Source organism: Anser anser, assembly GCF_964211835.1.
Source record: "Anser anser genome assembly, chromosome: 8".
NCBI classification, from domain to species: domain Eukaryota; kingdom Metazoa; phylum Chordata; class Aves; order Anseriformes; family Anatidae; genus Anser; species Anser anser.
In genome coordinates this window covers 2,642,824-2,656,817 of record NC_139728.1, presented here as the reverse complement: position 1 = coordinate 2,656,817, position 13,994 = coordinate 2,642,824, and the positions used below count along the sequence as shown (strand labels likewise).

Here is a 13,994-nt window from a genome sequence, read left to right as displayed (position 1 = left end):
ATACTATCTAAATTTTACTGAAACGTACTTCTTAATACAACTTAGGTTTTGCACGAAAAGAACACCTTTTGCTATTTTCAAAAGTGTTCTAAATATACTGAAGTTAGAGATCAGAACGATTTTGCTTGCCTAGTTATCTGTGTTCAAGTTGATTCCACCGTAATCTTATCTAGTAGCGAAGATGTGATGATGTAGAAAGGGAATGGGTATTGGCACCTTAAATGAAGCTAAGTACCGTGAGCATTACAAAAAGATCAGGCATCTAGCAAGTTTGTTTCAATAACTAGTTTATATGTGTATAGGTGTAGTTGGAGTCCAGGATCCTTGTGGGTCCCTTTCAACTTGGGATATTCTGGGATTCTATGCCATGTGCACTCACATACTATATTACACATATGTTACGTATAGCATATAATAAAAACAAGTAAGATGTAATATATTTCAATATGTATCGAATATAATATGAATACACAATATATAAAATGACTATTATATAATATGTATTTATACTATGTTGGAATAATTATTTAAAAGGTAACTTGAGTCCTGCTTCCTACTCATTACAGGAAGAAGTCCAGTTCTTTAGTTGGATACATTATTTAATTATACTTCTCACATCCTGCTGGACACAGTCCCTATTAACTATACTACAGGCATGCACAATTAGTCACGATAATGACTGTTTCCAGTCATTATACAGATGTGTAGGGATATAAGAGGACTTCCTTAAGTCTTCATACTAAGGATTTATTTTATATTTTATATTTTATATTTTATATTTTATATTTTATATTTTATATTTTATATTTTATATTTTATATTTTATATTTTATATTTTATATTTTATATTTTATATTTTATATTTTATATTTATTTTATTTTGTGGAACTGGGTGCTCTTCTTCCCACACTGCACAGAGACTGTAGAGCTGTTTGGGATAAGGAGCATCCTGTCCAGAAGGCTTCTACAGCGTGTGCTACCCTGGTGTGCAGGGAGCTTGAGCAGTCTCTTCCACTCTTGCTTGGACACTGAGACTGCATTTGAGCTCATGCATATTGCAAATTCACTTCTGCACAGCATTTAAACGTTGAGGCACTGGCAATATCTTATTAACTATTTGAAAGCCATACCTAAATGACTTAGCAAGGGGCCAGGTCCTGTGAGACAAAGTATCTTATAAAAAGACATAAACCTATTCCAGTGAGCTAAATGATCAAGATACGCACAGGGTCTATTACCCTTCTGATGTCTCTTCATCTAGGTTTCCCCAAAGGTTAATTTTCTAGGATGGGAACACAGGGCAGGAAAACTCATGGAACATTTTGCATTCAGAGTTTCATCTCCATTGTATATTTTTCCATTTCTCTAACACTGAGAACAGGAAAGCCTCTCCTGAACAACTGGCCCCTACCATAAGTCCATCTCTACTCTGGTTATGGTACTCTTAGGCAAGCAACTGTTTTAAATGGCAATATCAAACAATCACAAGTAGGTGAAAGACTAAGTGACTTTTTATTGTGAACCACTAAAAAAAGATGTGGACAACTATCATTTTTTTAAAAAAGCTGCTGTATGTTAGCTGTAATTTAAGTGTTAATTACAAAAATCAAAGAATCATGAAAATTATATTTCATTATCTTACAGTTCCACTACAGGACTCCCATATTATTTCTGACTGTAATTACCCACTGTGCTAAAAGAAAAGAAATAATTCTAAAGGACTGTGAATACCTAACATGACTGCTTACAATACTAATGAATAGGTTTATAGTCAATTTGCTATATACGGTATGTCTGATCCCACAGGACATTTCTCTTCCTATCTTTTTTAAAATACAAATATAAAATGCATCTTCAAAAGGGCCAAAGAAAAGCAAACGTTTCTAAAATCTACTAAACAGTATAAGTGGCTATTTAATATATGAATATTTATGGAGTGTTCTGCTTAAGGCAGCAGTAGTTCTGTAATTACAGACTTCAGTTCCCAATACCTTGAAAATGTCAAATATAATTAGACAGTATAATGTGTATTGTTTTAATTACGAAATGGAATAGGAATTTTCCTATTCCTAAGTAGAATAATAAACTTCCCAACCTCAGCTCACATATCCTGACTAGTAAGTCTTTATACTCTTACCTCCTTGGTTGGCTAACGGAGAAGGATCCTTGTTTACCTTGCAACTTACACCTATAAATGTAGAGTTTGACCCAAGTGGTCAAACTCCCTTTGGCCTGGAGTATTAGAATTGGGACCATAATCAGCATAGTTGCTGAAAAGGTTCAGTTGAGTTGTGCTTTTTATTTAATGATTATTATTATTTTATTTTATTTTTTTACTGCTAAGAGCCTTTATTAAGACCTAAGACTTTGTTATTAATATTAATAAATGTTATTAATATTACAAAGACTGCTGTATTGAGCTAGGAATTGTGCTTTTAAGTGCTTGCTCTGGAGTGAAAATGTTGGACCTTTAACTTTACTATTCCATAGTGTCTCTGCAGAGCCTTACATTTCTAATTCCTTCCCCTTGGAGAATTCCCAGATAATCAAAGCTTTGCTAAAAACAGGTTCCCTCTGCAAGTCTTACAGGCAAGCCAGTAGCAATCAGGTATTGATGGTTTCCTAAATGACACCATGGAAACAGTGAGGCTTAAACCAGAGAAAGGCAACAAATTAGCACTACCCCCATTCCCCACCCCCAGTTCTTTTGTACTTTGAAAGAATATGCAACTGGATACATGCATAATTAAATCTCTGTGAAAATTAGTAGCTTCTACAAATTCCCTTTCTCTAAAGCTGTACACTGGTAGTTACATATCTAATTCTTACATTTGCCAGCACTTAACTAGGCAGAGTCCATATGTATCTTCAAGAGCGTATCTTCAAACCCATGGGCTTTGTGAGAGCTTAGCCGTCGAGTATCACATACTCAAATGTCTAAACATGTTTTGTAGGATGTAGTTAGTGACCTCTCTTTGCTTTGCTAAAATGCACTATGGGTGTTATCTCTTTTCATGAACTCAAATCCAGATCCTCTCTCACTGTATTGGACTGTGTTGGTGGCTGCCAGGAGACACTCTTTGAATATTGGTTACAAAAGTGATTAGCCTAGGCTATATTTCAGTGAGGTTAAACGAGGAAAAAATGAAACGCCTCTTGTGCAGTCATAGCAAAATATTGAAGTTGCTGCTTACTGTGATGAGCAGAATGACTTGAGTGATTTTCCTTGAGACTGGATGCAAATACAAAGGCTGTAGAATTGCCTTGTTTTACCTGCCTGTATATGATAGGCAGAAAAGAAGAGAGAAGTATGTACATAGCTTTCAGAGGAAGCCAAGCCACAATTAACCAGATACAGATTAAAGACAGTATGACTAGCCCACCTGTCAAGAAGGATTAAGTAACACTTGATAGGATACTTGAATCTTTTACATTTGGAAATAACTTGTGGGCTTGGGCGGCCAAAGAATTGTTAGATCTCTAGGTTGTTCTGCAGCTCTTCCACAGCAGACAAGGAGGTCCTGGGCACCAGAGCTGCCTCTTGGTATTTCTCTTGCCTTCTGGTAATTAGGAAATCTTTTTAAGCAACCAAGTAAGCACACAGGATTGCCTCAGAGAGACAGCTAATGAATGCCATCAGTTTCTCCTCATAAAATCAACAACAGCCAAGTGCTTGGGAAAAGGATGGTCAATTTAAAAATTAAGTTGCGTTTGCACTGCAAGGCTGTGGCATTGTGGGAGATTCTATTAAAATGTATTATAAATGTCAGTCCTTGTGCCAAAGAATTCATGGTCTAAATGACAAGGCACAACAGATGGATGAGACAAAAAAGAGGGCTGTGGTGGGTTGGGGGAGACAAGGTATTTCTATTCTTAGCCAACTACTAACAGTGACTGCAGCTTTCAACCTCCATGGCTGTTGTCCTGTCGTACTTTGCTGTGAGCTTTGCAAGACAGGAGGAGAAACTGGAAAGACAGGGCTCTTCTATCCTGACAGGAATGAATACTGAGGTCATGACTATGATGTCTGAATACCTTCCAGAAAAAGGTCAAGCAGAGAAAATGTTATCAGCCCAAATGCTGCCATTTTCTCTTGTTTTTTGGAACCCATGAGCTCTTTTGCAGGGTCCTCAGCATGGCTCCTGCTCAGCTGCATCAGTGCTGTAGCTTCACCCTCAGTGAGACTGCAGTGCTGAGCTGGGATTAAGACCAAGTACAGGTTTAACGACATTGCAGACTGGGCTATCATGAGGACTTCTGAGAGATAGTACAGAACATAGGATGGATGTAGAGCAGGGAAGTCAGGTTTGTAGATTTTGTATGTTCTAAAATAATTCTTAAACCCTCATGCTTGCAAAAGAAAGCATTCAGGCCTTTTCAGAAGCCTAAAATTTGCATCTGTATAAATCTGGTTTTGCTTTTCTCTCTAAACTCCAGTTTCTGCTGCTTCTTGTACGTCTGTATGGATGCAGGCTTAATCTGGCCCAAAGCTGTAAGGAACTGGTCTTTTCTCTGAAGGATTTTACCTAACCATTGTCTAAGTTTTGTGAAAACTAATTGCAGAGACATGATGTGGTCTTTCTTCTCCCAGATTAACTCTATTGGATTTAATTTTGACTCACAGTTTAGAATCCCAGGTGCCATTGAAATCTATTATCATTACCATTGTGGAAAATTAAGTTATCCCTATTTCCAACATTGATTTTAGAATTTAATTGAATTGTTCTGTGACTGCCAATTAGAGTGTTGCTTTAGAAATACAACAGATATCTGTGTATAATTCCTCAAACCTCTCAATCTTTTGCCAAATCTTAATGGAAAACCTCTCAGTACATGTAAGACCAAAAATAGAGATGATATACGAGTGATAAAATTTCTATTTTTTTCAGAAATTTCAAAGTCACACTTTGACTTTAGGTAATCCTAAAAGTGCTTCTTTCTCTCTCTGTTTTGTTTGTTTGTTTGTTTGTTTTGTTGTTGGTTTTGGATTTTTTTAAAGCAGCAATTATTTAGAGAGAAAAAAAAAACAGCAATTGTTTAACAAAAATATTATCAAGCAGGAATAATCTAAAAATAATTTTAAAATATTTCAACTTAAGTATATGCGCTTAAATATAAAGCAAACACTTAGACAGAAATTTTACATCACCTTAAAAATACCAGGAACACATTTACTGTCAGTGTGACTTCAAAAATAATTGATGATTCATTACATTAATTATGATTACAGTTAATTATGATTATTAATTAATTCAGTGATTAGTTATAATCAATAAGTAACTACAAACAATGAGATTAGGATATAGCACGCCCTGTTGATTATGATTCTTTTCTACTGGCTGCTGTAAATTTATGGCAAAACAAGAACAGCAGCATTTCAAAAAGTTGGCTGTTTTCAGGTCAAACTTTTACTAAATTTCAGCAAGAAGTTTCCTGAAAAAACAAACAAACAAACAAACAAAAACCCCACATCTCTAGCAGACAAAGCTGTCAATCCCTGCAAACTATTACAATTTATTCTACTCTCCAAAATACGTTTCATATGAAAAACAAAAATTACTGTGGGTGCCAACCCTCCTCCAGTAGCTTACTTCCATGCTCTTTTGCAATGTATGAACTCTCTCCCTACAAAATGAACTTTTAAGTGAAAGGATCATCAGTAAAGATTACAATGTTTGTAACAGTTCAGCTCCTGTGTAGGTAAGGTTACACAATTTACTGCTGATTTTTAATTTTGGCTGCAGAGTAATAGATTTTTAATAATAATAGAAGAAAATCACAGAAAGGGGTACAAATATTTCTACTTCTGGAAGAGGTAATTGTTTGGAAAAATGATTCTCCTTTGATTTCTAATATGTTCAGGCCTCCTTTTACTAGTGAAGTACTAGATCAGGAGGATGATGTAGGACTGAGAAGGGAACAGGACCCTCTTCCACTCAAGCTACACTGCCCAAGCAAGTAGCTGAACACAAAGGGAGATCTAACATATGGCACTGGCATTTTTTTCCCCCTCTCAGGACAACCTTAGCCCAGCCCTGGCACTTCCTTTTTTGTTACCATTTTCTGCTCATCTTCTTCTAAAAGCTAGTAGTATGCAGGCTGTACAGCTCTTCTGTAAACACGGAAGTGATGGGGAGGATATAATGTTGACAGCTTGGTCAATGAATGTTAGTTGCTTTGGATGAACAGCAGCCTCCTCAAGCCTCAGACTGGCTGTTAATATTATGGGGATGCTGGTCTCTAATGCAATGTGATAAAAAATTTGATGTCTATACTCCGTGAGTCAGCCACATTGCAAGGTTAGCTCAATAAGCAGACTGTTAAGAGTATTTCTCCACCTTCCCCTCCCCTCACACATGGTTGACTCTTTTGAGAGAAAAAGCAATATATGTGGTAAGCATTATGCTACTTCCACAGTATGGGGATCATTTCATCTTCTACAGTTTGTGTGTGAGTGTGTGTGTGTGTGTTTTTCCCCTAAGGCTAACTCAAGTGTAACCGAAAACCTACCTAGAGAGAAATGGGACTACATTGCTCCTCCAAGAAACAGCAGTGTAGTTTAACTCTTGCACTAGATACCAACATCCTGTTCTTAGGAAGGAAGATTTAGTTTTATAGCCCATTCTCCCTATGCACTTACTCTAATCACTGCATTCAGTCAGCATCTTCTGTCTCATACAGTCACACCTATACATGACTTGGAGGTGACAAAGTGCATAATTTAAATGTGGTGGGTTATGCATGGCTGAATAACTGAAAAAAAAACAACCCTCCAGATGTGACTTAGAAGTGGCACAGGGCTACCTACTGATGTGCACAAACATTTGACATTTCCAACCTAGCTCTGTCAGTAGATATTAGAAACAAATGGAAATAAAGTGTCTGGTGCTGAGACACAGTGAACATTCTTTCCATGTATTTATTTCAATGGAAGCTGATGACCTGCATTTTGCAGGCTGGAGTCCTATAGTGATAACACTTACTGCTTACTGTGCCTACTGCTCATACCACTGTTGTAAGAATTCCACTGCTCATACCACTGTATATAAGAATATATAGTCTCCTTTAGGAACCAAGAAAAGTTAAGTGTTTGCTCAGATTGACAACACCATGTCCTTTTGCATTCCCACATCTGGGACACAGGATAAAGTATTAGTGTCGCTAAAATCAAAGGCAGAATTCATAGTGCCTTCTACAAAATGAGGATTTAATCCAGGAATTTTTCAAGTGCATGAGCACAGGTGAAATCTTTTTCCTTCACTAAGAATAAATGTATCTGTCCTGCACCTAAAATATGACCATTACCTCAGGAACAGAAATTAGATAACCCTGGATATTTTCCAAATTCATATTAAAATATGAGGCATTCTCTGGGCAGCATTGGAACAGGCTGCTCAGGGAAGCGGAGGAGTCCCCATTCCTGGAGGTATTCAAAAGATGTGTGGATGTGGCACTAAGACACCTGGATTGGTGATGGGACTCAGGAGGTCAGGTTGATGGCTGGACTTAATGATTTTGAAGGTCATTTACAACCTAAGTGATTCTGTGATTTCTTCTGCAAGTGAATATACTTATATATTCTGAATATGCTGAAAAGAAACTGTCAGTTGACAAAGAGCAGAACTTCTTCCAGGAATACTCATTTCCAATATCTTCCAGAGGCATGTAGGCTTTTCCACCATGAAAAAAAATTTACACTTGCCTAGAGACTGAATTTTCATGCCAAGTTTTGACCTTCCCAGCTATGAAAATGAAGTTCAGATTACCTATACAGTCTACAGAACCCTAAAATATCACACCCATAATTAGGAATAAGACAGGCCAAGCGGCCTGGCAGTGCTCATTTTCATATGTCTCAGGTGAGCAAGATGCACGAGGCAATCTAAAGCTATTCAGCTCTCAAGAGCATGTGCTGATCAGAGGCTCTGCTATGCAGGAGTCTTACCAGCATTTTAAAATAACCTCTAAAATATAGAGTAAATCATGAAGTTTTTATTTTATGAATCATGAAAATTGAAAACATGCTTCTTTGTTAGCCTTTGATTTTTTTGGAAGATGACCCACCCACATTTTTCTGAAGCTCCATTTCTTCCTTACAGATTTTTAGTTCCTTTTCCTTTCTATGTCTTCCGAAGCTCTATCCTGCTTCTTCTTTTACTTCCTGTGTAAACGAAGAATGGCTCCAGTGATAACATTGATTTAAGACGTGCATATTGGTTTTATGTTGTGACTCTGCTGTGTTAAAATCTGTTGGTTTGAATTATTCTTAAATTAGACTGAAATCAAAATCAGGCCCACGGTATTTATTTTAAAGTTAACTGACAGTTGTCCTATGTAATTGCATTTTATCCAATCATGAAAGTTGCTGCCACCACATGCTTTCATGTATAGGAGTTATTTCCATTCATAATGTATTCCTAAGGATCTTAACGGCAGAAACACCTGTGTGTCAGAGCTCTATTTGTTTGCTGCTCTTTCTAAAGATCAGGTCCTTCTGGAGCAGAGAATTTTTTTATTTTTATTTTTTACTCATTCTTTATTCTCTTATGCCTGAAATACATCAGTTATTACAGATTTTTCCCTCTTTAACTGTGTTCTATTTTACATTTGTATAACACAAATGCTTCCCTTTCCTACCGCTTTGGAATTTCCATTTCCTCTTTGTCCCAACGTCCTTTGTTCTCATATCTTTCCTTTTGTTTAGTATTTGAGAGAAGAAACAACCCTTTTTTATAATGTATTTTCTAAACAATTTAATTTTTCTTTACCCTAGACCTCCTAGGTCCTGATGCTAAGTGGAAGACAGCAAACTCTGATTTTCTTGTTTGAAAGTGCAAACTTGATTTCCTATGTTTATTCACTGCAATTCAGTGTGGGGAGGGACTTTCTGGTATGAATGGGACAGGAAAAATCAGAGTGCGTGGCAGAAGGGAAAAAAGACATCCATAAAAGAATTGATAGTGTCTAGAGGAGAGAGCTAAAAAGCTTGTTTCCCATCATCCATTCAATTGCCTTTCATGAAATTAAAAGGAAAGCATTAATTAAATTGGTAATTTACTTTTTTTTTTTTTTTTCTGGATCATAGGAGAAACCTACCTTCTGCTTACAAAAGAAATCTCTATTTCATAGTAATGCCAGTCCTCCACACTGGGCAACCCTTCTGTCCAATACACTTGGGAATTTCCACTGCCAACTAAATTCTCTTTGATTGGATCCCTTTGTATGAAGTATAACTCAGCCTTTGGTTCTCCTTGAGCCAATCACTACAGAAGAATGTAAGCCATCCTGTTCTTTTTCTGATGCTGTTGAAATGCTGGTATCTGCCTGTGCTACAAAGCTCTAGGAAGGCAGTGTCGTTAGTCTGATTAGAATTAGTGGGTAAATGCTGGTGGTTGTACACAGGAAACAAAACTTAAATGTTTAAATACCACCTGAATTGCTGTCACCCTTTCTTCAAGCAAGTGATTTGTGTACTCGCCTAAAATGTGCGACATGGATTCAAATCTTCCTGCTGTGTGATGGGAGAGGAATGATAGCTCAGAGATTCCTAATTAATGTATCAGGTGGATTGCAGACAGCTTTTTCCCTTGACGTTGCTTTTACTTGTATTGAATACCTAAATGTTCATCGGCTCAAAAGGGGGCACAAGTCTGCAGTCCTCAATAATTAGGACTCCTGGGGGAGAAGGGCTCACACAGGTTCTAGACTCCACTCCTGTGAAGGAATAACATCAAAGTCCTAGAAGTTCCTTAGTAGCCTGTTCTCTGAACTGAGAATTCTGATTCCCTCTTGGAGCAGCTGGGTGCTGAAGAGGCTCTGCAGTGCTGATCTCCACCTCTTTTTAGATCTAGCTGTAGATGACCCACTGAAGATTTTAAGATTTTTAAGAGTCCACATCAGAGTGGAGAACTCACCTGCTTCATGTAGAGCCTGTACAAAGAGCCCGGTCTAATTTCTTCACTGCTTGCAGAATCGTTTCCATTATTCCTTGTAACAGCTACAGGGAGCTTCCAGGGGAAATGCCATGCTACGAGTATGGCATTAATATTATATAAGGCAACTCTTAGAGCACCAGGCACACGTTTAGTGCTGCTGCTCTGTAATTCATCCCATCTTGCTGCAGGCAAAGCCCACCAAAGAGCACAGTTCTGTCATGTTCTGCAGGATCTCTCATTGTCCCCCAGCATCAGAGTTACTCCCAGGCTGAGGCCCAGCCATCTCCTTTGCTGCTTGGATTCCCAAAGCAACAAGGATGGCATGGAGAGTGAGGAAAACTGCCTTTTCTAGGGACTTTTCCAGGCTTGACCTCTCCCTCCTGTACAAAGCCAATGTAAGTTGGATGGCACAACAAGCGCCTTCCATCAAAGGGCTTTTCTTGAGCAGGCTAGTTACAGCGACAGGAATGCCTGCTGCTTCCACAGGAACAGCCTCTGCAAAGCTTTCCGCTCGGTGCTGCGTACTTCAGGTTAGCTCCCAATCATGTCCAGGTGCTTATGAAATACGGGGGACAGAGACACCCCACTGTTACCTAAAACCCCTTCTGAACCCAATCCCTGCTTCCTTCCAGAAGACCTCCAAAGTCCTTCAAATGCACCTTCAGGTAATTCTTGTTCTATATTTTCCCCCAACGTTTATATTTCAGTATTTTTTTTTTACATTAAGTACTGTGTGTGTTTTCATATGTTTATTTAGCCTATCAGTTGTAATTAATTCCTACCCCATATTTTACCAATAAGTTCTTCCCATTATTACCACAGTCTCTCTCTGAGGTAAGTCCCATGACACCTCACAGTGCCCCAGTCACTTCAGATGACCCCACTCACACAGAAACACTGTGCTCACCCCCTAAAACATTTTCATCTCATTCCTAAGTTTAACCCGTATTCACTCCTGATCTGGCAGTACACATGTGGCTGTGTGCTCCAAGGCAGCATCATGCCTCCAAGTGACACACCAGGCAGCGAGTGCCTCTGCAACTCCACCTGCCACCAGCTGAGCAGCCATGGCAGGTTTTGCTCTCCAAGCACAAGGCGTGCAGAGAACCTCATTCCATTTTCATCACGGGCGTTTTTAGCTCCCTCAGAGGAAGCAGGGGGTGTACTGGGGGCGTAATCCAAGGGTCGACAAAAACATACCGCTGGCTGTCATTTTGAGATCGTTTCTATTTTCCCGAGCAATCCTTACGAACGGGATTTTTATGCCAGCAAAGAACGGCGAGCGGCGTTCGCCTAGCAGCCCTCCTTGAAACGCGTCTCCGTGCCGAGGGAGCAGCGGAGCAGCCTCGGCATCTCTCTGCCCCCCGCCCCCGCACCTCCCGCACACAGCGCCCGCTCCCCGCTGCGGGCCCCGGGGAAGGCGAGGCAGCGCCCGGGGAACCCGGAGCAGGCGGCGGGGGCGCCCCGCCGGGACCGCGGCATCCCCCGGCCCCGCAGCCCCCGGAGACCCCCGCAGCCCCCCGGAGCCCCCATCCCCGCACCCGCCCGGGTCCCCGGCGCCGTCCCCGCGCGGCCGCTCACCTCCACGAAGTAGAAGCAGGGCAGGAGGGTGACGCTGTCCTTGGTCACTTTGCCCTTCGGCCGCTCCTTGGCGGACATGGTGCCGGGCTGCGGGCGGCGGCCCCGCGGCAGCGCTCCCCCGGCCGCCGGCAGCCGCGGGTCTCCTCCGCCCGATCCGCGTCCCCTGCGCCGGGCTGACGTCAGGGGGCGGCGGGGGGCGGCGGCGTTAACTCCTTCGGGACGGGGCGGCCGGGGAGGGGATGGGGGGCATGGATGGGGGGGCAGGGATGGGGGGGTGGGATGGGGTGGGGTGGGGTGGGGTGGGATGGGATGGGGTGGGGTGGGATGGGATGGGATGGGATGGGATGGGATAAGATGAGATGGGATGGGATGGGGTGGGGTGGGATGGGGTGGGGTGGGGTGGGATGGGGTGAGATGGGGAGGGGTGAGAAGGGATGGGATGGGGTGGGGTGAGATGGGATGGGATGGGATGGGGTGGGATGGGATGGGATGGGATGGATAGGATGGGATGGAATGGGATAAGATGAGATGGGATGGGATGGGATGGGATGGGATGGGATAGGATGGGATGGAATGGGATGGGATGGGATGGGATGGGATGGGATGGATAGGATGGGATGGGATGGGATGGGATGGGATGGGATGGGATGGGATGGGATAGGATGGGATGGAATGGGATGGGATGGGATGGGATGGGGTGGGATGGGATGGGATGGGGTGGGAAGAGGAAGGTGCCACGGAGCAAGGAAAGCTCTGGCTGCAGCCCGTAAGTGATCAGCAGCTGTGTGTATGCAGGCTGAAACACCTGCGCAGCATACCAGCAGGTGTGCGGTGTGCAGGGTTGGTCCAAGGGGAGTTTGGGGCTTTTGCGTTGTTTCTGGGAAATCTTTCACCTGAAACAGATGAGTAGAATGGCCCTGGTAGCAGTGGTCCTTGGATGGTCAATATTACAGGGTGGATGTGCTCTGCATGAGCTCAGTCTGCTAACAGCAGCTCACCTGGCCTCAGCACCCATCAGGGAGTAGTGGGGCCAGGTCTGAGGGCAGAACCGAGCTCATCAGCCTTGTGCGTGTCCCCTCTGTACTGGAAGCCTGGAACTGGAGCCTGGGATTTCTCTAATCCGTGGAGTGTCTGGTGCAATTGCTGCTACAACCTTAAAGAGAAAGGAATTAACCTGAACAATAGTTTCCATGGTGAAATGTGTTATTTCGGGATCCTATTTGTGGATCAAAGCTTACAGCCTTTTCTCAGGCAAGTTCCTGTTGATGTCAACGGGAAGTATCCTTGATAAGGCCTGCAGGCCTTCTGTGGATGGGGTAGCATTGTCATTCCTTTATAGCACATCAATAATGTCTCCAAAGGTTGTCTTGTACCTGTAAGCTTAGCCCTGGGTTGTGGCATTTAGCTTTACCATTCAAGGAAAGAAGCATGAACTGAGTTGTCACAGTTTATTTCCTGTCTTTCCTGCTTTTGGGGAGTATGGGAAACAACTCGCTGTTCTTATTCAGTCTCCAGATGGTCACTGGTATTTGGGGTGCTGTGGCCAGCGGGCTATGGCAATGGAGATGAAGATTCCCATCAGTCCCTTGTCTTTTCCAGCTGTTTTCTCATTTATACACAAAGGGTTTGTCAAGTCCATGCTCTGCACTAAGCAGACAAGCAAAGTCTCATAACAAGATGTTAAAAGCAAAAATATACTTGTCAGTCTCCATGCCTACAGGCAGGTGTGGAAGGGAAATCTGCAGCCTGACTCCAGATCATTGAAAAAGACTTTCCAGAGCTCCAGCAGGTTGCTAGTGTTGCCATACCAACACGTGGTCTAGTCCTAACCCTGTCAGGAAGGATTTCTGCGGCTTCTGCTCACCTGGGGGGACAGTGGCTCACTGGTACCCTGGGAACAGGGGGCAGTGCAGGGGGGCTCCAGGCAGCAGGGGTGGACACGAGGGTTGCTGGGAGTGGAGGAGCTGTGAGCAGAGGAGGTCTGTACTCGGCTGTCAGAGCCAAATTCCAGGAAATGATTTGGGGCAGTGGGTGGGTGTCTGCTTGTGGTTCCTACCCACCAATGGTCTAGCCTTTAGGTGAAAAAGCCAAAAAATAACAACATCAAAAACAAAAAACCTCCCTTTTTGTTAACCTTGCTTTTGGGTTACTCCAAGTAAAAGGGCAAAAGTTGAGGAGCTGTAGCAAGATTTTGCTACTGCCAAATTATTTCCCAGTTGTTATGGGAATAGGGGTTAATAAGTGATAGCCATTTAGAGTTACATTTACTGTATCAGCCTCGCTTGTTCTGAAGTCATGAGTCTGGCTTGGAAATCATGAGCACAAACCATTAAAAATGACTGAAGAGTGCTTTGCTTACCTCCACACACAGATTGCTTCACTCTGGAACAGAGTAAGAGGGTTAGGGTGCTTCGTGGGTAGAACGAACTGAGAAACTCACATGGTGATTTAACTTCAGAAGCTGATAAAAAGTTGTTA

The 13,994-nt window shown here is 42.0% G+C and overlaps 1 protein-coding gene across 2 annotated transcripts in view; it reads right to left on the bottom strand.

Moving 5' to 3' along the window:
* PLPPR4 (phospholipid phosphatase related 4) overlaps window positions 1-11,714 on the bottom strand; it is a 33,082-nt gene extending 21,368 nt beyond the window's left edge. The window contains exon 1 of one of the 2 annotated variants that reach the window (XM_083846359.1): window positions 11,517-11,714. In XM_083846359.1, the coding sequence (XP_083702485.1) occupies window positions 11,517-11,594 (78 nt within the window). In that variant the 5' untranslated portion in view covers window positions 11,595-11,714. Of the gene's footprint in view, window positions 1-9,914; window positions 11,417-11,516 lie in introns of those variants that run through there. The other variant, XM_083846360.1, reaches the window with a different exon arrangement.
* Between the last annotated feature and the right edge of the window lie 2,280 nt (window positions 11,715-13,994).